The sequence below is a fragment of the Tripterygium wilfordii genome, chromosome 20, assembly GCF_013401445.1.
Source record: "Tripterygium wilfordii isolate XIE 37 chromosome 20, ASM1340144v1, whole genome shotgun sequence".
NCBI lineage: Eukaryota > Viridiplantae > Streptophyta > Magnoliopsida > Celastrales > Celastraceae > Tripterygium > Tripterygium wilfordii.
Genome location: NC_052251.1, coordinates 3,268,398 through 3,291,786, shown reverse-complemented (window position 1 = coordinate 3,291,786; position 23,389 = coordinate 3,268,398). Strand labels below are relative to the sequence as shown.

Genomic DNA, 23,389 nt, shown 5'->3' with positions numbered 1-23,389 from the left:
TTCATAAAAAAACACAGAACTTGATTCCAATTCTCTGAGAGTTTTACAAGCATTCAAGCCTTCATTCTTACTCAGAAAATACTCAAGCTTCATGGTACACTCCTTGATCATTATAGAGTCACTTTGTACACACAATTAAGAGTCTAAGTGCTGGTGGTTAGCTTACAAAATCACAAGAAAGTGAGGCTGGCACTTGGTAAGCCAAAACAGCCATTGTAAAGTGAAGTTGGCACTTTAAACAACAGCTGGTGTAAAGAGAGAGGCTTGGCTCTTCAACAAGCAAATCATAGTGGATTCAAACTCTCAAGGAGGAGCCTTGAGGAGTGGATGTAGGACTATACGTAGCCGAACCACTATAAATCTGTTTGCACTCTCTTACCCTACTCTTTACTTGTTTATTTGTGTGTGTGCTTGTTGTATTTAATTCTAGTACTTGATTCCTACTTGAACTAACCTAGACCTCAAGCTTATATTCACTAATATCAAGTTTCTATAAGATTTAAAGTAATCTGAAATCAGTAAGTTTAAACTCAAATTTGACATATTTTTAAGGGTAAAACAATTCACCCCCCCTCTTGTGTTACCTAGATTCTTTCAGTTAGGACTAATAAAGAGCAAATCAGAAGTGTAAGAAGTAATAATTCATCTTAACAATTTCCAAAAATGAAGGATTTGTATATTTTAGAAAAGCTTTTACTGCGAAGGCATGAAGTCGAAATCATATGTGCATATACTGACATGCGAGGAATCCTCATAAGTGATAAGTAAGACTACAAAAAGGGAGTTTGAACCTAACCTCATTTGACACATTAAATACTCCATCCTGTATCATCTTGCATAGTGTTGCGGGTATCTTTAAAAATGCTTGCACAGGAAATGTGCCATTAGAGATTTTAAAGTGACAGTAGATTGTTTTGAATTATCATGGTTTTGGAAAGATGGCAAGTTTTATAGTAAAAAAAATATTCATACCTCCTCTACAGTCTGCGCATTTTCTTGTAGAGTCCTCCATAAAGATCAACCCACAATACTGTCCAAACAGCTCCCCTTCTCCTGTGATGACATCCCAGGAAAGTCGCACTTATTGCCGGTAAGCATGACCGTCATGTTTGAAATAGCATGTTGCCTTGATTTTTTTTTTTGAAAAAGAAAAAGATTAGCCTAACAACAAATATTCCCAATTTGTGCGATTTCAATATGCACTTCTGTTTATCCAATGAAAACTTACACAAATCAATATAAACTTGTGTGTGTGTGTGTATATATATATATATATATATATATATATATATATATATATATGTATATGTATATATGTATTTATGCATATATATTTGAATATTTCAATGTCCAGAGCTGGTAGACACAAGGAAAAGCAGCTAAAAGATTGGTTTAGCATGACACTATTATTTGGTTTGCCTCATATCCTAAATTCAACATTTCAACCAATGCAGCACTCTACACAATATTCCTTCAAGGCATGTTTAGATGAATGGAGTACTTCATTGCATTTCAGGGAGAGGAAATATCAATATTCTGGACCATAGTATAACCAAGAAAGGGGGCTAGGAATGGGGAAGATTTTTATGTACAGGTATACCATAGGCAACCTAGCATACATGTTTTTGATTGAGATGACTACTTCAAGTTAACAAAAGTCATTAAATATGATATTCTAGTTGAAAAATAACTCTAAAAATTATGAATGTACACATAGGAAAGGAACATAAACCATTGATTAAAAAAAATAGAAACAACATTTCTATATCAATTACATGGTTTAACTTTGAATTGAAAACTTCTTACTAAAGCTTCAATTGCAGTCAATTTCAAGAACCCCATAATCCTAAATTTAGACCAAATTTATAAATCAAAGATTGAGGATAAACCTATTGATCATCCATGCCCTAGGATCTGGCTAATCCTTCCTTCAAAATCTAACCCTTTTGGTCCACATTGAATCAACTATCGTAAACTGTTCGAACTCCTGAAATGTGGAGTAGGAAATTATATGAATGCAAAAGTGTAACTTTCACCCATGCAGTAAAAAAAAAAAAAAAAATCCTTTCAAACAGTGAGCCAACATTAAATTGCTTAATGAGCCCCAAACTGACCAGCACATTTGATTTGAAACTGAAGATAGTAAATGTGATAGGCAAACATAGTGATCCTGAGTCTTCCACATCTGAACAGAAGACCCTCCAATCAAAATATTGATAATAGTCTCTTCAAATTAGCCTAGAAACCCTCCAAACAAAAAAATGGATAATAGTCTCTCCGAAGAAGTCCAGAAAACCACAATGAACAAATGAGTATGATTTTGTCATAGATGTCCATATGACAATTAGTACGAAGAAAAACAAATTTCAACTTGAAATTTCAATAATATGTTCACACAACATTTGATTTCATCAACAGGCAGAAGATATATGCATTGATTTCAAAATAGATGAGATTAGAATTAAGAAAAAATGGTTACCTCCCGGCAGTCCTAGAGTGTGTAATTTGGACCTCCAATTTTGCCAATCTAAAACACCCACATATAGGTACAGTTAAGATTTGATAATTTTTATATCTATCTCCACAAATTTTGTAAAATGGAAAACTCCATGAAGAAATATATTGAATAAACACACATGCTTCAAGGAATGAAGAAAGCACAGGTGGTGTTCATACCTCATCAATCACAAGGCATCTTGTGGAGACTTATCTTTACATAAATACTGAAGAGAGAGGAACGTTTGTAAGCCACCCACCCCACAATAACCCGTGAGAAACAGAGAAGGTTACCTACAAGAAGTAACAATGGAAGCCGTTTCGTGAATCACTATGTCCTTCATTGGCGAAGGACATATGAGTCGAGGTGGTTTGAATTTTAGGCTTAATAGTAATCCAAAAATTCATGCACAGCAGTAGAAAAGAGAGCATTGTCAAACAATTTAGATAAATCCTATTGGAAGATACAAAAGGCAATGATGTGGGGAGTGAGAATGGAATGAGAAATAAGAATTTACCTGAGCAAATGCATATCGAAGTGGAGAATAAATCCCAGCTGCTCTTTAACTGCAAAAAAATGTCCTTTCAATAGCAACAATTTACTGCAAAGAGATTGCATTGCCTGCTCCAAGAAAAAGGAATGCTGAATTCATGGTTCCCAAAATATAAAATAAATCATGTTAATGTTAATGGCACCCGAAGATCAAAGGAAACAACATATAAAAACTTACTTTGTATGGGATTGTTCATTTCAGCTTCCCACTGACCGTTCATATCGAATCCTAAAGAAAAATCGGAAATGAATTTGATAAGAATCACCTGGAAATTGTTACAAATCACAAAAAATACTGTGAGGATGATTAAAATATTAAAAACACTAAACAACTTAAATAGAGTAAAATACTAAATTTATTCCTTCATACACCATCCTTAATCATTCAACACAAAGATCTTATCGAGGAGGGAACGAAAACAGGGGCATGATAGAAAGAAAGTGCTGAAGGTACGAACAAACCCAGGCAGATAAAGATGAAACTTAATACCACATCATCAGATAAAATACGGCAGCAAGAAGAGGATTGATGATACCTGGCACTGAATAGTAACCGTCGTGGGGTTTCTATGCGTGAAGAAGAGGAGCGAGAGAAGCGATTATGATCCTTGTTGGGGAATGAGAAGCGATTATATCTAAACAATTTTAATTGTCCCAGAAAGAAATCATCCAGAGGGGTTCAATGAATTAAACAGTATAATCAAGAAAGAGACGAACTTGGCCTGGAATATGAACAGTTGTGGGTCTTAGTGGTGGAAGCCTGGAAGGTTGATGAACCTGGCTTGGAATAGGAACAATCGTGAATGGCCGTGAAGAAGAAGAGGCATATTTCCTCGTTCCCTTAAATCATATACATGAATCTGGACCAAAGAGGAGTTGTGAAACCTTGAGAAAGCGAAGTCTTACTGGAGAAGATAACGTGGAGAAGCCAAAAGTCGCCTTACTTTTTAATCCTTTTTTTTTTTACCGTGTGAGTTTCCTACATGTCATCCGAGAATGACAGAGAAACATTCTGATGCTTTCCGTTTTATATATAGGATATGATGATTTAGAAAACAAAAGTCACATATTCGGAATTAGCACATCAAACTCCTTCCAACAAGATCCATTATCGATAGTTTTTACCTGGTCATTCTTAATTCTATTGTTTTTGTCATTGTTTTTGAAAACAGTGGACTTTAAAAATAATGGAGTTTGAATTGTCCTTTAGAAAAATCATGGATTCTGAATTGTACTATTAAAAAACAATGGATTATGCACTATACCTTCAAAAAATAATGGAATATGGACTAAAAACAATGGAATCTATATTAAAAACAATTGATTCTGGATTAAAAACAATATATCATAGTCTGTGCTTTTAAAACATAATGGATTATGTACTGTGTTTTAAAAAAAATGAAATTTGGACTAAAAATAATGGATTATGGACCTTATTTTCAAAAACAATGAATTCGGATTAAAAACAATGAATTATGGATTGTGTTATCAAAAAAATAAATAATTATGGAATAAAACAATGCAATTGAGCTTTTAAACTCTGAACCATTGTGTTTTATGTATTCATGAATAAATTTCATTGTTTTGAAAATAATGGAATAACAGTATAGATTATGGAATTGACGTTTTTGATTTCTAATTTCATTAAAATAAGATATTATAACATATTTATAATTGTTTAAAACAATGGGGTTGAAGTTTCAACTCTGAAAAAAGTGTGATTTATCCATTCATGAAGTGATTCCATTGTTTTTGAAAACAATGGAATAATAGTATAGATTATGGAATTGACCTTTTTGAGGTCCAATTCCATTGAAATTAGATATTAGAACATATTTGTGACTGGTTAAAATATTGGAATTGAGGTTTAAACTCTGAACCAGAGTGTTTTATCCATTCATGAAGTAATTCCGTTGTTTTTGAAAATAATGGAATTGACCCTTTTGAGTTATTGTGTCATCACTCAAGTGCTCGTTAATGAGGATCAAAGAAGAGTGATTGTGGATGGAGACCGGCAAATGATGGTGTTTGAGTTGAGTATTTAGGCAGAGAATAGTGATAGAGAATTTAGGCCAAGTGTTTAGGCTTCCTTGTGCATATCCTTGTGCAACATCAAATAGATTTGAAAACCAGAGTGATTGTCTTCTATAACCTGTTTAGTCCAAGAATACCCAGGATTATAGGCATTCAGATTCGTGTTCGCAAGAACAACAAATTTGGGAGAGAGACTTTCGTCTTTTCTATTTCATTTCATACAACCCTAGGGTAGATAAGGACACGAGCCAAAACAACACAAACCCAACCCACACCACAAAATAACAAACTGATTAACAAGGAAACTAAAAGGCCAGCCCAAACAAAAAAGACACACATTGGGCCAAGAGTTCACAGAAACAAAATACACAATAATTGTTATTATTTGTCTCATTTGTCCAGGAAGTCCAAAGCCAAGTCTTCTGCCGTCTGAGGATAAGTTGGTCTTGCAGTATCAACTACTGGCCTTAAATGATATTCAGGAAACGGAGGATCAATTGGTCTTGCAGTATATTGGGGGTTTGAGAGTGATGATTCAAGATACTGTCAATTTACTTGACCCTGTATCTGTTTCGGCAACATACCAACGAGTCAAACAAATTAAGAAACAATCTCGCGAACTAGTATTTTGGGTAGTTTCTCCAGTGCGGGGACTAATAGCATTAACAATGAAGCAAGTGGCACCACTGGATCTCGAAGCACTCCCAGTGTGGGTCAGCCCAGTAGAACCACAAGTAATAGCATGAAATGTTTTGGCTGTGGAGAAGTTGATCACTGACAATCTGAGTGTTGGAAAACTACTGGGAATCAGGCCTTTTTTGCTGAGCTCATGATGGAAGGTCAAACACTTATAGTTTCAAGTTTGATGGTGTTAGGATTGTATTGTTGCCTACTGGGGAAAACTACTAATTTATTGTCATTGGCACGTTTTGAGGAAGAATTGCTAGAATCAGGCGCGGTTTATATACAGATTGGGAAAGCAGTTGAGTCTTCTGTACTGTACCAATTTTGGCTGCCCCAATGATTGTTGAATTTTGTGATGTCTTTCCGGATGAATTGCCGGAGGGTTTGCCACATCTACGTGACATACAACATCAAATAGATATGAAAACCAGAGTGACTGTCTTCTCTAACCTGTTTAGTCCAAGAATACCTAGGATTACAGGCATCCAGATTCGTGTTCGCAAGAACAACAAATTTGGGAGAGAGACTTTCGTCTTTTCTATTTCATTCTATGCTTCCTCAATACAGCCCTAGGGCAGATAAAGGACATGAGCCAAAACAACGCAAACGCAACCCGGCCCACAAAATAACAAATTGATTAACAAGGAAACTTAAAGGCCAGCCCAAACAAGAATGACACGCATTGGGCCAAGAGTTCACAGAAACAAAATACACAACAATGGTTATTATTTGTCCCATTTGTCCCGGAAGTCCAGAGCCAAGTCTTCTGCCCTCTGGTCTGCACCATGAAGACAAAGCTCTAGCAAGAGTTCTGCCAAGTTCCGCTTACTTTAACAGAAGCTGCGGGGAAAGTGAGATTACAAATAAAATAAGAAGATTATTCTAATGCTCACACCTATCGTTCCCTCCCCTCCTCTCTCTCTCTCTCTTTCTCTCAATTTTTCCCCATTACATAACAACATGTGTATATAGACTAAATTAGGTTCAGATTGATGATGTAGCTCATAGCTTTGCAATTGATAATGCCAAAATCAATTGAAATTTATGTGACTATCTCAAACAGCCCACTATCTCAGCATTCCCCAAATTTTTGCCAGACGAGATTACTTACGGAGAAATAACTCGTGGAGATCATGTTCTAATGATTCAAGAAACTATGTTTTCTTGTGGTGGCATTGCAATTGGTGTTGTGGCTTCGCAAAAGATTTTTGATGGAACTGCTCTTTGTGCGTTCATGAAAACTTGGGCTACTATCGCTCGAGATTCGATTGAGGAAGCTCTGGCTCCAGATTTTCGTGCCTCATCAATATTCCCCCAAAACCATTCATTCCCAGAAGATCTAACCACTTCAGCTTTGGCAAGTGTCTTGTTTAAAAATAACATGTCTGTTACAAAGAGGTTTGTGTTTGATGGATCAGTCTTGAGCAATCTCAAAGCCAAAGCAGCAAGCTCAATTTTGCCCAACCCGACTCGCGTAGAGGTTGCCTCAACATTCATTGTTAAATGCATGATGTCTGCATTCATTATACTAACTCTTCAGGATTTGGCAACATAGCCTCGACCTTGGCTTTCTCAGTTTGGTCTCCATGTGGTGTCTAGTAGATTGGTATGATTTTTATCAATTCAGTACATAAAATAGCAGGTGATACTTATTCCCAAGATTAGAAATCCGCAAGGATGGAGCCAGCATGTAAGCAGGGATGATGCAAATCAACCCAATAATCACTATGGAATTGATAAACACAAAAGATAATAGGACAAATGAGAATCAATCTCTAACACTAAGATCAGCAATCACTCCTCTCACCATTCTTTCTTGTTTCAAATTCAGAATAAGCTACCCTTCATTGAAAAATAAACCAGAGGTTGGAGAAGATTGTTGTATGTTCTTGGCCTTCACTCATGCCTTTATTAGGGGAATGAGAATACTTTTTCCCTTTTTTATATCAGTTTAAATCTAATCTAAGGGATTTTGTGGGACCCATAAAAATGAGGGGTCGATTTAATCTAATGCAAAAAATTATGGGGTTTTTATCCATAAAGACAAAACTTAAAAGTTGTATTTCAACAAGGACAATCTAAAAAAAAACTTTAGAAAAAAGGACAAAGGCTAGCAACTTACCGAAACACCCTCTCTCTTTCTTCTTCTTCCTCCTTCTTCCTTGCACCACCATATCGAAGTTGACCATCCGGCCATCATTCTCGACAAACGAACTAACAAAATGAAGCTCTAGGTCAGCCCAATCAAAACGCAGTCATCACCAACAGTAGAAAATCACTTGAGTTATAGAAAAAACTTCGTGAAATCACGGCCACCGTTTGAAAAAGAGCTAGATTTGGCCAATATGGCCAACGCCGGTGACCATCAACACCTCCAATCAACTCCACAGATCAAGGCGCATCACCTTTGAGGTTTTATTACTTTTTCGAACTTTTTTTTTCCATCTAAAATCGGATCTGACTCTGCAGATATTATATCTGTTTTGTATATGATATTATATCTGTTTTGTATCTGTCAATATTATATATGTTCTTATCTGTCAATATTCTTCTGAAATCGAATCTGAATATGCAGATATTATATTTGTTCTAATATGTTATCAATTTTGGTCATTTTGGAATTTCAAACAGATAACATTTCATTAAGGAAAGATAACGTTTCATTAAGAATAGATAACATTTTAACAAAACAGATAACATTATGACAAACAAAAAATTAATCGAAACAAATAACATATCACCGGCAATGCATATCTCACATCAGAACCAAAAAACCACGAAAATCACCACAGAAATTGTCGAAAATAATGAAGTGATGACAAATCAAAGGAAAACAACAAGATCTACAAGTCTCGTGGTGAGTATGAGTAGATCTAGTTCGAACACAACAAAAATATGGTTGAAAAATCACTAAAAAATGTCATAGAACTCTCAAATAAGCCACGAGGGGCGAAGGCGAAGCTTCCGGCAGCGAAGACAAAGCTTCCGATGGAGGTCCAAGATGAATCATGTGCAGGAGGCATGTGTCATGTTTGAGGATAAAGATAATGGTATTTTAGACAATAAAACCATCTATTTTGACTTTTTGTCTTTCTTTGAATATTAGTTCAAACTATATGAACTTTATGGAATAAAACTTTTAAGAGTGTCATTGTTGGAACAAAACTTTCCAATGATGGACTTATGCTTAATTTTCCCAAAATTATTTGCTTCGACCCAACGTCACCGAAGGTGTACCAGAATCAATAATAGTTAATTATCACTTCGACATAGCGCAGATCCATGCATGCAAAGTTGCATGCATTTGTTCTTCTAGTCTTAGATCTATGACGTCCAAGTCAACTTGCCACCAAAGTTATATTCTTAAATATATGTTCTAATAAGAGATCGGGATCGAGTCTGTATAGTGCATAATAAATTTAGGAGCGAGTGAAATTGGAATAGAAAAACCAAACTTCGCTGATTTATGCACCATAAAAGAATATCCACTCGTTAAAAAGGAAAGCTGTTACAAACCGAAATTGAAATTCAAAATGCATATCCAGGCAGAAACACACACAAAAACAACTTTCAAAATAAGACAAATAGAAATACAACAGATAGTGAATAGCTCCACTTGTTCACAAATTAGAAATTAATCGCCTCTTAACAGGTTCAACGGCATGGCCTCGCCTGGTGTGTGCTCGGAAGTCAGGATCATGTTCTAATATTGCCAATTGATGGTCATCCAACATCATCGATGCTTCAATGCCGTCGCCAGATTTGGTTTGCATGAGAATTATTTCATTTCTATAAGATGGTGCGCAAGTCACCCACGAAGGGGCTCCCCATCCAAAATCTGCATCATACCACCCCATTAAATTTAAAGCAGAAGCCTCGAGAATGAGTCCTTTCTTGGAATACATTTCTTTTGCATCTTCCTGGAATTTACAAATTCGCTCAAACCCTTGTTCACCTTGGAAATTCTTCAGGTACATGGAATCAATTGTCTTGAAGGATTTCCTCAGAAGATGGACAAAGTAAGGTAGTTGCTTCTTGTTCTCATCACTTTTAACACTCCCATTTGTAATTTGATCATCAATCGCAACTGCAAGCCAATAAATATTTCCCAGAGAGAGAGCGGGTAATGGAGGATCTAACCTTGCCCGTAGATTAACAAAATTGATAAACACAGATGTGGAAGAAGTACTAATGGCCAGGCATTTCCAGAAAAGTGCACAGATTACTTCGACACGAGATGGGTTCGGGACATTTTTACTCCTTGCCTTGTGCTTGAGAGAGGATAAGGAACTTGCATCAAAGACAAACCTTTTTATGCTACTATGTCTTTTGGCTTCACCATCTCTTGCTGCCTCGAGTACTTGCAAGTCCGCTAAAGGAGTCGACAAACTTTCATTTGGCGGGAACAATGAAGAACAACCAGACACTTGTTCTTGACCTCCAAAATCATAAACGTCTGTACGAGCAATCTCCGCCCATGCTTTGATGAAAGCAGTAACGGAGGTTCCATCCAGGATTTTGTACAAGAGACACATCCCTAAAGCAATACCACCGCATGCAAATACGTTGGCTTGGATGGCTACTTGCGCCACCTTTTCCACGCCCTCTGGACACGGAAGTTGGCACGGAAGCAACTTGTATAATAACTCAAATTCCAAAGAGACCTGTTCAAGAAAATCATCCATATCACAACTTACTTTGGCTTGTCTAAATAGAGCTCCTTCATCATTACAATCAATGGTGGTACAATCACTATTGATCCTCCCCGCCAGAGGGTAAAAGCGAGTTAGGGTTCTTGATAACGAATTTTTGAGGGTGACCAAGTGGCCCTCCATAGACATTGACATATGGTGATCATCTTTTGAGGAGGTGTAAAAGTACCATACTGGGGAATATGTTGTGCCGTCCACTAGCTGGTCGAGAGCAGAGAGTTTGAAGGATCTAAGGTGATTGGGTGTTGGTGAAGATGGTTTGATGATTTCTGGTAAAGTGGCGTGAACTTCAAATGCCACCATATTTTATTTAGCAAACAAAAACTTTCAAGAACTAATATTTCTTTGCAGGCTAGTCTAGCTCGAATGAATGAATGAATTCATGTTCACTTCTAATTTATAGTCGACTTGGAAGCTAAGGGTAGGACTGGTAGTACTCTGTGTAAGCACAGCAAATGGGTTTTTTTTTTAGTATATACAACAACAAAAGAGAGAAAAAAAAATAAGGAAATTAATGCGTATGTTATTAAGTTGTGAATGTTAGCACTTGACAATTTATATATAAATATATATATATATATATATATATATATATATTCCTATAAGTATTTGTTCACAAAATAAGGACAACCTTTGAACAATTAGATCAAATCAATGGCTTAGATCTGATTTGCATCAATAAGCGTGTGACTTACTTCTTCCGCCTTCCTCTCTCTCTGCCGAAACCACCATAGCCAGACCTTCTCCACTCATTATTTTGTGAAATCACCCACTTATCTTCATGAAGTCACCCAGTCTATCTATTGCTTCTCTCACCCGAAGACCCAGCCGTATAGATTTGGAATCACGAAAGGCACATCATTGAACCTGTGATTATTATGGTGCTATTTCGATTTAGGATTCTGGTGTGATTTCGGGCCACGATTTGGGATGAAATCTCTCTGACAATCTGATTAATGCTTGGATTTAGTTATTGCTGCAGCCTGTAGGTTTCTACGACGAAAGCTTTGATTTATGGAATGTCTGTGTGGATGAGTTCAGCCGTCAGGACAGTTCGAAGCCCAATTGGTAGACAGAAGTCACATACCAATATCTGTCCAGACATATCGCCCAGTATACAAAACCTGCAAATATGTTCAACATGAAAACTGCATGAAAATTCTGGCCTATAAGATATAAAGTCAAACACAATACATATATTTTTTCACGTTGAATTTGATTTTTATTTAAACAAAAAATAATATTATTAGATTGGTAAAATTAACTAAAATATAAATATAATTTTTTAAAATTAAAAAAAAAGTAGAGTCATCATAATGATTTTACAGCGGCATGACACTCCCTTTTCAATATGCAAATATTTTTCTAGAGATTTGATTCTAAAATGATCGCTATCTATGATTTAACATTAATAATTATAATACCTTTTCTAGAGATTAGATTGATTGTATAAATATTTTTTATTTGGCTAAATCAGGTTTAACAAAAAGACAATCAACATGATTGAAGGTTGTTGAAATTTCATGCAAACAAAAGGTTTTGGTTTGTTAGTGCTTGCTTACTGAAATTAAGTTCAAAGTTGAATTTGATTTTTATTTCTAACAAAAAATATGTCCTTGAGTTCATAAAACCGATCAAAAGACAAATATTTTTTTTTCAAAATTTTTAAAAGATTTTTGAACCCTAAAAGTTAGGACCTCATTTTATTACTGTTGGGATTTAAGTATGGATCATGTTTTTGTGCGCAGTGACCCGATTGGATGATCCAACCAAGATTGTTGTGAATCCTGTCGAGTAGCTGTTGAACACCAATTGAGCATCTGTCGAGCGTTAGCTACTGCCCAATCTAGATTTATCTACGTTTGAGAGCATGGACTTTGGTTGACCCATCATGTTATCTTGTTTTTTGAACACAAAGACCCCACCTTTTGAAGACAAATAATTAATTAGTTGATATTGACTCCAAAATGCTTGGCAATCCAAACAAGCAAAAATGCACTATTGTGTAGTTTTTATATCCCTTCCGATGTCACCAAAACATATTTTCTAATAATTCGAATAGCCCCTATGAGAATGGCACCATTGCAATTGCTAGTATTGTTGCGTTGTCACTCGAGTTCTTTTTTTTTTTTTTTTTACTTAAATTGCACTATTTTCAGAATTATATACCAGTATAATTGGGTTGCAAATGACGTGATTATGAAAACGTACCACTAATCACACCATTGTCCTTGACACGAACTGTGAAGTGATATATTGACAATAAATTACAATCCAGTGTTATACTGATATATAATATTATTAATAGTGTTATTTTGGGAAGAAGAAAAAAAACCCCGATTATCTCCACCTGCCGTACCCATGCTTTGTTAAATCATTGATCCCACAATAAACCTTGGTAGGTCATAGCTTTTGTTGGTAGGTATTCGTGATTCGAAATAAAAGAGAGAGTGAGAGAGTCGAATCTTGGAGAGGAAAGGAGAGAGAAAGCCTCGAGGTAGAGAGAGAAGATGGGGGGTAAGGGCGATAAAGAAGAGATATACTTGAGTTTCGAGAGAGAAAAGATAGATAATGGAGAAAGACTTAAGAGTTATGTTATATATAAAGACAATTTTGTCCAACAAAAAGCGAGGGACCTATTGGTTTATTCATTTAAGCAGTGAAACTAATGATATGTTATCTATATGCGAGGGGCCTATTGGTAAACCTCACTATTGAATTTGGATAATTAATTTTGATAGAAAAAGAACAGGGAAGTTATTGTACTTATGCTTATAATCGTAATCGAAATTATTTATTTGTTGTTTTGACGAATTGATTAATTCAGAAAAGGAGGGAGCTCTATTTCACTCTTTTAGTGTCACAACATAATTTAAATTTATCTTTATATTTATATTAACCTTCATATTGAAAGAATGATTCATGAATTCAAATAAGAAACTCGACTTGGAGTACTGTACTTATAACTATATATTGGGTTTTGATGAAATTTATCATGTTGATGAGTGAAAAACATTTATTTATGGTGTCGCATCGGCAGTATTATGATCAACCTTCCTTCATTATGCAAGCAATGACAACTGCTAAAACAATTTTGACAACAAAACAAGCTAAAAAAACATGATTGTTGGAATTTTTCTGACTTTTGGCATGCTGAGCTGTCTTAATTTGTAACTGTAGGATTAGATTTATGGTTTAGATTTCAAAAATTTTAAGAATTCCAGCCGCCTATCCCAATTATTATCTGCAACTGTGCAACACTTTTTCAGTATGCAACCTTACCTAGAGATTTGATTCAAAAGTCACTCTTTTTTTTTTTCAATTATGCAACCTTTTTCTAGAGATTGATTCAAAAATGGTCCATTTCTCATTCATTACCTGCGATTGATTGATTGTATAAATATTTTTTATTTGGGTAAATCAGGTTTAACTAAAACAAAATCATCATGATTGAAGGTGTTGAAATTTGATGCCGACAAAAAAATGTTTTTATTTCCTTTATAAATTTTCAGGATATTTTGTGTTGGAGGTTTTTTTTTTTTGTATGATTCCCATACCAATCTTCTTCAATATGGTTATATCCTTTACATCAATTTTGGATGAAAATTAATGTGACGTTTTGGTTTGTGACTAGCTTGCTTACTGAAATTAAGTGAATAATTATTAGATTAGATTGAAACGGATATTAAAGGAGTAGTCCTTTCTTCGTCCATATGTATGGACAAATTTTTAGCCGACACAAGTGGCCAACGTCTTGACTCTTTACAATAATAATTAATGATCCAACAATGCAACCACGTGATGATACAAATGATTTGATCACTTTTCTTCATATAGGTCCACCACAAGTATTTTGAAAAATAAAACGTTTTGAAATTTTATTTATGAGAAAATAAATTAAAAATATGATTTCATTATATTTAAAAATTTAAAGGGGCGTGAACTTCAAATGCCACCATATTTTATTTAGCATACAAAGACTTTCAAGAACTAATATTTCTTTGCAGGCTAGTCTAGCTCGAATGAATGAATGAATTCATGTTCACTTCTAATTTACAGTCGACTTGGAAGCTAAGGGTAGAACTGGTAGTATCATTTTAGTTGTGTGTAAGAACAGCAAATGGGCTTTTTTTTAGTATATACAACAACAAAAGAGAGAGAAAAAAATTAATAAGTAAGTTATTGAGTTGTGGATGTTCGCACTTAAGAATTTATATATATATGTATATATATTCCTATTCCTATAAGTATTGGTCCACAAAATAAGGACACCCTTCTCAACAATTAGATCAAATCAATGGCTCAGATTTGATTTCAAAATAAACACACACAATTCCATCAATAGGCGTGTGACTTACTCCTCCCGTCTTCCTCTCTCTCTACTGAAACCACCATAGCCCGACCTTATCCACTCATTATCTTCGTGAAATCACCCACTTATCTTCACGAAGTCACCCAGTCTATCTATTGTTTCTCTCACCCAAAGACCCAACCGCATAAATTTGGAATCATGAAAGGCACGAAATCATTGAACTTGTGATTATTATAGTGCTATTTCGATTGAGGATTTTAGTGCGATTTCGGGTCACGATTTGGGATGAAATCTCTCTGACAATCTGATTAATGCTTAAATTTAGTTATTACTGCAGCCTACAAGTTTCTACGACGAAAGCTCTGATTTATGGAATGTTTGTGTGGATGAATTCAGCCGTCAGGATAGTTCGAAGCCCAATTGCTAGACAGAAGTCACATACCAATATCAATCCAGACAGGTTTAGTACCTATCCAGACATATCGCCTAGTATACAAAACCTGCAAACATGTTCAAACTATAAAGTCAAACACAATACATATATTTTTTCACGTTGAGTTTGATTTTTATTTAAACGAAAAATAATATTGTTAGATTGGTAAAATTAACTAAAATATAAATATAATTTTTAAAAATTAAAAAAAAAGAAGTTGAGTCATCATAATGATTTTACACCGGCCCGACACTCCCTTTTCAATATGCAAATATTTTTCTAGAGATTTGATTCTAAAATGATCGCTATCTATGATTTAACATTAATAATTATAATACCTTTTCTTGCGATTAGATTGATTGTATAAATATTTTTTATTTGGCAAAATCAGGTTTAACTAAAACGCAATCAACATGATTGAAGGTGTTGAAATTTGATACCGATAAAAAGTTGTTTTTTTTTCATCTATAAATTTTCAGGATATTTCGTCTTGGAGGTTTTTTGTATGATTCCCATACCAAATCTTTTTCAATGTGGTTATATCCTTTACATGAATTTTGGATGAAAATTAATACAAAGTTTTGGTTTGTGACTAGCTTGCTTACTGAAATGAAGTTCAAAGTTTAATTTGATTTTTGTTTCTAACAAAAAATATGTCGTTGAGTTCGTAAGACTAATCAAAATACAAATACATTTTTTCTAAAATTTTTAAAAGAGTTTTGAACCCTAAAAGTTAGGACCTCATTTTAATGCTGTTGGGATTTAAGAATGGAGCCTGTTTTTTTGCGCAGTGACCCGACTTGATGATTCGACAAAGATTGTTGTGAATCCTGTCGAGTAGCTGTTGAACGCCTGTTGATCATCTGTTGAGCGCTAGCTGTTGCCCAATCTAGACCTGTCTACGTTTGAGCGTCTGTTGAATGCCTGTTGAGTAGTTGGGATTGAGCAGTTATTGAGCATAGGTCGAGCAACTATGGAGCGTAATTTTTTGGGGACTTTATTGTAATTTTCTGCCCAGTTGATTAAGTAGGGTTAGGGTATATAATTTTGATGCTAAGTTTGTATTCTTTCTCTGAAATAGTGAAAACTCTCTACAACTCCAATGACGTAGGCATAATTGGCCGAACCTTGTAAATCTTTGTGTCGTGTTATTTCGATTTCTATTTTCGCTTATTCTCTGTGTATTGATACCATTCCCTAACAACTAGTATTGGAGCTTTGGTTCGTCATGAACGAGTGGGAGCGATGTCCGGAGAAGAAGGAAAGGTTGCTGGAATCGATAAGTTTGATGGTTAAGATTTCGGGTATTGAAGGATGCAGATCGAGAACTATCTTTATGGGAAGAAACTTCATCTACTGTTACTTGGTGAGAAGCCCTCAAAGATGAAGGATGATGATTGGAAGCTTCTTGATAGACAAGTTTTGGGTGTAGTTCGGCTAACCCTGTTAAGATCAGTTGCACACAACATGATCAAGGAGAAGACCATGAAGGCTTTCATCGACGATTTATCTACGATGTATGAGAAGCCGTCAGTAAACAACAATTAAGGAGATGCAACAATTAAGCTGTCAAATGGATCAGTCTGGACACTATAGAAGGTTAGACATATTGCACTGTTGAAGAAGAACTTGATATCCGCAGGTTAGCTTGATGACAATAGACATTACATACACTTTGTGGCTGGTGAAGGGAAGGTCATCAGAGGAGCTATGGTAGTACCGTGGTATAAGGCCAGACTTGTTGTTAAAGGTTTTCAGCAAAACTATTACATTGACTACTCTGAGATTTTCTCTCCAAATGTAAAGCATACAACGATCAAATTGGTACTGGGAATGGTGGCTAGTGAGAATTTAGATCTTCAGTAGTTAGATGCAAAGAAGGCATTTCCCCATGGGGATTTGGAAGAAGAAATCTACATGCAACAACTAGAGGGATTCACAGTGCAAGGAAAAGAAAATCTGGTTTGCAAATTGAAGAAGAGCTTGTATGGTTTGAAGCAAGCTTGTATGGTTTGAAGCAAGCCCCTAGACAGCTAGCTGTATAAGAAGTTCGACAGCTTCTTGGGTACTTTGGGATACACCAGAAGTGAAAAGGATCATTGCTAGTCTGCTGTTACTTCAAACACTTTGACAACTCCTATCTTATTCTACTGTTGTACATGGATGATATGCTTATCGCAGTATCAAGCATTGAGGAGACTAATAATCTAAAAGCGCAGTTGTCAATGCAGTTTGCAATGAAGGATTTGGTAGATGCAAAACAAATCCTTGGGATGCGAATCACCAGAGACAGAGCCAGAGCAACATTAAAGCTTTGACAAGAGGAGTATGTGAAAAAGGTTCTTAGCAGGTTCAACATGGATAATGCTAAACCTGTGAGTACACCGTTGGGAGGTCACTTCAAATTGAGTAAGGATTAATCACCGAAGACAGATGAGGAGTGTGAGCACATAAGTAAGGTCCCTTACGCCTCAGCTATTGGTTCTCTTATGTGTGTTATTGTCTGCATAAGACCAGACATTGCCCACGCAGTGGGAGTTGTGAGTATGTACATGAGTAATCTAGGAAAACAACATTGGGAGGTTGTAAAGTGAATTTTGAGGTATTTGAAAGGCACTTCAGATACTTGTCGGTGTTTCAGTGGGAGTAACCTACATGAAGGAACATACACAACAACAACAAAAAATAATATCAAATTCATAATCAGGACCGTTGATCTTCAAATAGAGGTAGCATAAGATTCATCACCAATCTTATGAGAAGATGTTCTATAATTTGAAGTGAAAGTAAAGCAAGATTAGATCAAGTGGTAGAGGCACATAATACGGTAAATTCTTTGACACAGGGGGAGGGTGAAGACCCTGAAGGAGACAGCGGCGTTTTGGTGGTATTTGTCTCGGATCCGGTGGGTGATGGGTAGAAGGAGCAAGGGAATACATCATCGGTGAACCTGAATCTTAGGGGAAGAAGAGGAGGGGGGAGAGAATAATTTTGGAGACATGTTTCTTTGTTTTTTTTTTTTTAAAAGGCTCACACGCCACATACACGCTAAGCCATGCCCGAGGGGCATGAAGGCCACCACAGCGGATGGAAAACTACCCAAATCTCAAACCCCCTAGTGAGAATGGAACCCTGGACCTCAAAGTTCTGGACAGACAACCTGATCAACCAGGCTACCTCCCAATCTCGACATGTTTCTTTGGTTGAAGAGAGAGAAATGAAGTGTAAATTGGGGGAAAAAGTTGAACTGTTGGATTAATCCAATGTTCAGATCTGGTATTGGTTTGATTGCTCTATAATTTGTTTTCTTTGAAGGAGCTGTTTTAATAGAAGCTGCAGAGAAAGTGAGATTATTCTAATGCTTACACCTATCGTTCCCTCCCCTCCTCTCTCTCTTTCTCTCAATTTTCCCCATTACATGACAACACGTGTATATAGATTAAATTAGATTCAGATTGATGATGTAGCTCATAGCTTTGCAATTGAGAATAATGGAGGTTGAGATAGTATCCAGAGAATGCATCAAACCTTCTCCAACAACTCATCATCTCAAAACCCATAAAGTCTCTCTCCTTGATCAACTTGTCCCTTCTAATGGAAACAACATGTTGAAGACATTAAAACAGAGAAAGGCGTAATTTTTTAGGACCCTTCTACCATTTTTTTATACCAAGAATACTAAACCAGAAGAAACCAGCAAGTTGAGAACAACCCAAAAAAGTTATTTGTAGCAGCATACAAAATAGCGAAAAAATAACCAACAAATGCTAATCTTATTTCGAGACAACAAGCCATGGAAGCTTAATGCTCTGGATTTTGAAGCCGCGGTGTTGGAATAACAATCAAAGGCCTCGCCTTCATGACAATAATCCCTGATTTTTCTGATAATTCGAGCTCTTCGCCTGGCGGTAACTTCCAGTCAAAAGATTGCAACCATGAAGCCAACAAATACATCAGCATCTTCTCTGCTAAGGGAACCCCAGCACAAATCCTTCTCCCAGAACCAACCGGAAGATACTTACAATTATTACCAGAGAAATCCAATTTGCAATCTTCACCATTCAAAAACTTCTCAGGCCTAAATTCTAAGGGGTTGTTCCAAAGTTCAGGGTCTCTATGGATAGCCCAAACGTTCAGCAGACGAGCTTGGACAACATGGTACTAGCGTTGGTATTGCAGGGTGCAAGCGACTTGTTTCCTTCATGACAGCATCCAAATAGTGTAGTTTGGGCAAGTGGAACTCTTCAACAGAGTTGTTCACACCAACCACTTCATCCAATTCCAGCTGGACTTTTTTCATTATCTCTGGATACATCATCATCTCCTCTCCTTGTAATGTTCCTCCCCACAGTATGTTCATGATAGTATTAAATAAAGTCACAAAAGCCAATTCTCCAAAATCCAGACACTCCCCTGCTTTGCCATGAACATTCTTTATACTCTTCTCTGTAGGACCTAGGCTACACAAGAGGGGGGGTGAATTGTGTCCCCAAATTGCTATTAGGAATCCTCTAATACAAAATCATCACACAACAACACAACACACACAAAGACTTGGTCTCTAGTAGGATATCCTAAACCAGTTCAAGCAAATTTCAATGAGGCCTTTAATCAAGTCAACCAAATCACTTGTAATACAAGTATGACAAAAACAAGTTTCAACAAGATATAGAACAAAGTCCAGACAATATATATAATATTAGATTTAAGATAATGAACAAATATTCAAGATTTAATCAATGTATAGTTTATATGATAAGCGGAAGCAATTTCATTAATTAATAGAATAATTTCAAATGAATGCAAACTTGACTTTCTCCAACTAGACCCGTATGTATCAATCAAACAAATGTATTCCCTCCGTCCCATTTTAATTGTCCTCTATTCCTTTTTGGGATGTCCCAAAATGAATTGTCCATTTCCATTAATTAAAACTAATTTCATCCATTTTTTCCATCTTACCCTTATTTATCCATTAATTGAAAAGCTAGAAGAGCTCAACAACCAACTCAATAAATGAGGGTATAAATGTCAAATTGAAGAGGAGTAATGCACTTTCTTAAACTGTGTGTAAAATTGAAGGGGACAATTAAAATGGGACGGAGGGAGTATTAGTTCCTAATCATATAAAACCAGATTTAAAGCAATAAAACAAAACTGTAAAAGAGTAGGGTTTAGAGATATGCAAACAGTGATTTATAGTGGTTCGGCGACTTCACCAAGTTCTCCTACGTCCACTCCCTATGCACCCTTGCTTAGGAGTTCAATCCACTATGGAATGGTGATTTTCCGGAGTTCACCACCGAAACTCAGACGTTTTCACAAGTTAACCCTCCTAACTTTTACACACGTGGTTTTAAAGGCAAACCACAAAACTCTCACAAACTTACAAAGGTTACACGTTTAAGTACAAGGTTCCTCTCAAACAAATTTAGAGTGTTTGGGAGATAGAAACTCTCAAGTATAGTATATGGCTCGTGGGTTTGGATGAGAGAATGGTAAGTATAAGAGCTTTTACAAATCAGAATATAGTATGAGAAAGCTTGGTTTGATCAAGATGATAGCTGAGAATTTTGAGCTTTTCTTTGACCTTTCTTGGTTGAGAGAATGATAGTTATGCAAGGCTCAATGTGTTAGCTTTCTTGTCTCACTTGTGGTCTTCTCATGTTGCTATATAAGTCAGCCACAAGCTAGGCAATTTGAGTTTGAAAAATTCCTTAAAGTTCTCCTCTTGATTTTTGGTAATCAACTCCACAAACTTGCCTTTTTGATTATGGGAAATCATCTCCTTCAAGTCACACGTTTTTCTTCTCCTTTGTCTTGATTTTGTTTCTCCAGAAATTCAGCAATCTTGACTTATAGGATCTCCATGCAAAAGGAAACAAATCAGCTCCACTTTATTTTGAAGAATAACTACCTGGCGCCTAGGGTCTTCTTTGTAACATAAAGTCAGCTCCTCATGATTTGTATGGAAACAACCTTTTGATATTCTTATCATCAATGTGTAGATTCAGCTCTATGAGATTTTCCTCTTCATGACCTTGACTTCAGCTTCAAATCTTCTCAAAAAGGAAACCGGATTCGTCACTTTAATTCTTGAATCAGCTCAATGAACTAGCCCCTTCAAATCATAATAAACTCCTCTTGTTTTTCATGGCTATGCACATAAGGAGACTTCCTTATTCAAGTCCAGACGTTAAGCTCCTTGATGAATAATTATTTCCAATAAATTCTCCTTCCTCATTGACCACCTCACTTGCCAACTTGGCACTTTCAAAATTTGCTTCAATCAATTTCTAGTGGATTGTCAAGGGTACTCAAGAATTTCTTCGCAAGCCCTACGCCTTCCAAGACCATTCTTGGACCGCCGAATAGCTTACATATTCATTGGGGTATTTAGACTTAACCTAAAATATTTTAAAAAATGCTTGTAAGCTCGTTTGAGCTTCATGCTAGAAACATAGGTTAGTTATGATCAAATAATTAAACTTTTAGCATATATAGCATTATAAGCATAAGCAATTCGCACATGAATCATTTAGTTAAGATATACTCAAGATCACGTATTCAACATGTATTTTGTATTTTGGCGAACAGTCATCAAAACATGTTTTTTCACATTTTAAGACATATTCAAGTCGATTATGCTCACATGCATTTTGGCACACAATCATCAAAAACACAATGTTGACCTAGATACTAAGTCTTGGTTCAACATTCTCCACCTCTTGTTTTGTCAAACTATAACAAGCGTCAAGACTTGTTTTGCTAGTAATGGCGAGCTAATCACAACCCATTCTCACTTGCATCAAGTACGCCTTATTCATGTACGCCTTCTTGATCCTACAGCTAAGATCTCAATAACACTGTTTGTTATTTTCACGGAATTGGAGCTCCATAATTTCCTAAAATCTACAATTCAAAAAAAGTTATATAATTTTTAAAAGTCACCTCGAACATCATTGGATTCAAATTATAGACTCCATAATTTTAAATGAATTACGGAGCTCCCATATCGTCTACAATATACATAAATCGTCTATATGTATATGCATATGTAGAGTCAAATCTTGATTTATTAATCAAGATAAGACGCCACATAGATATGATAAGATCTTGCATGTTAGGACCGCAATTCTGGGAATTAGCATATCTAATTAACAAATTGATCAACTAGCTGTCTTAGAAATTAGATAAACATTCTGCTCCATGTATTTTATGCAGTAGTGTTATGATTTTTTGGAACAAAAATGCCATCATTCCTTTAAAGCTACACGTTTAATTTTGATGATGACATTGTTGTTTTTTTAACTTTTCTCTTTGTTAAACGAAATTTCAAAAGGTTTCAACTCTCAAAATACATATTAGATTTAGAAAACAAAAGTCACATATTCGGAATCAGCGCATCAAACTCTTTCCAACAAGATCCATTATCGATAGTTTTTACCTGGTCATTCTTAATTCTATTGTTTTTGTCATTGTTTTTGAAAACAATGGACATTAAAAATAATGGAGTTTGAATTGTCCTTTTGAAAAATCATGGATTCTGAATTGTACTATTAAAAAACAATGGATTATGCACTATACCTTCAAAAAATAATGGAATATGGACTAAAAACAATGGAATCTATACTAAAAACAATTGATTCTGGATTAAAAACAATATATCATAGTCTGTGCTTTTAAAACATAATGGATTTTGGACTGTGTTTTAAAAAACTAATGAAATTTGGACTAAAAATAATGGATTATGGACCTTATTTTCAAAAACAATGAATTATGGATTGTGCTATCAAAAAATAAATAATTATGGAATAAAACAATGCAATTGAGCTTTTCAACTCTGAACCATTGTGTTTTATGTATTCATGAATAAATTTCATTGTTTTTGAAAATAATGGAATAACAGTATAGATTATGGAATTGACCTTTTAGATGTCTAATTTCATTAAAATAAGATATTATAACATATTTATAATTGTTTAAAACAATGGGGTTGAAGTTTCAACTCTGAAAAAGTGTGATTTATCCATTCCTGAAGTAATTTCATTGTTTTTGAAAACAATGGAATAATAGTATAGATTATGGAATTGACCTTTTTGAGGTCCAATTCCATTGAAATTAGATATTAGTACATATTTGTGACTGGTTAAAACAATGGAATT

The 23,389-nt window shown here is 35.4% G+C and overlaps 1 protein-coding gene, 1 long non-coding RNA gene and 1 pseudogene across 2 annotated transcripts; all 3 read right to left on the bottom strand.

Moving 5' to 3' along the window:
* Window positions 1-704: 704 nt before the first annotated feature.
* LOC119986713 lies at window positions 705-3,110 on the bottom strand. The gene is made up of 5 exons (XR_005465334.1): window positions 3,015-3,110; window positions 2,677-2,790; window positions 2,480-2,527; window positions 973-1,126; window positions 705-853 (listed from the first exon to the last, which is right to left on the bottom strand). It is a non-coding gene; the product is annotated as an uncharacterized LOC119986713 (long non-coding RNA).
* A 6,277-nt stretch (window positions 3,111-9,387) lies between these two features.
* LOC119986855 (stemmadenine O-acetyltransferase-like) lies at window positions 9,388-10,782 on the bottom strand. Its single transcript, XM_038831549.1, has one exon. The coding sequence runs from the start codon at window positions 10,780-10,782 to the stop codon at window positions 9,388-9,390; it is 1,395 nt and encodes a 464-aa protein (XP_038687477.1).
* Window positions 10,783-19,025: 8,243 nt separating this feature from the next.
* LOC119986854 lies at window positions 19,026-19,584 on the bottom strand (annotated as a pseudogene).
* Between the last annotated feature and the right edge of the window lie 3,805 nt (window positions 19,585-23,389).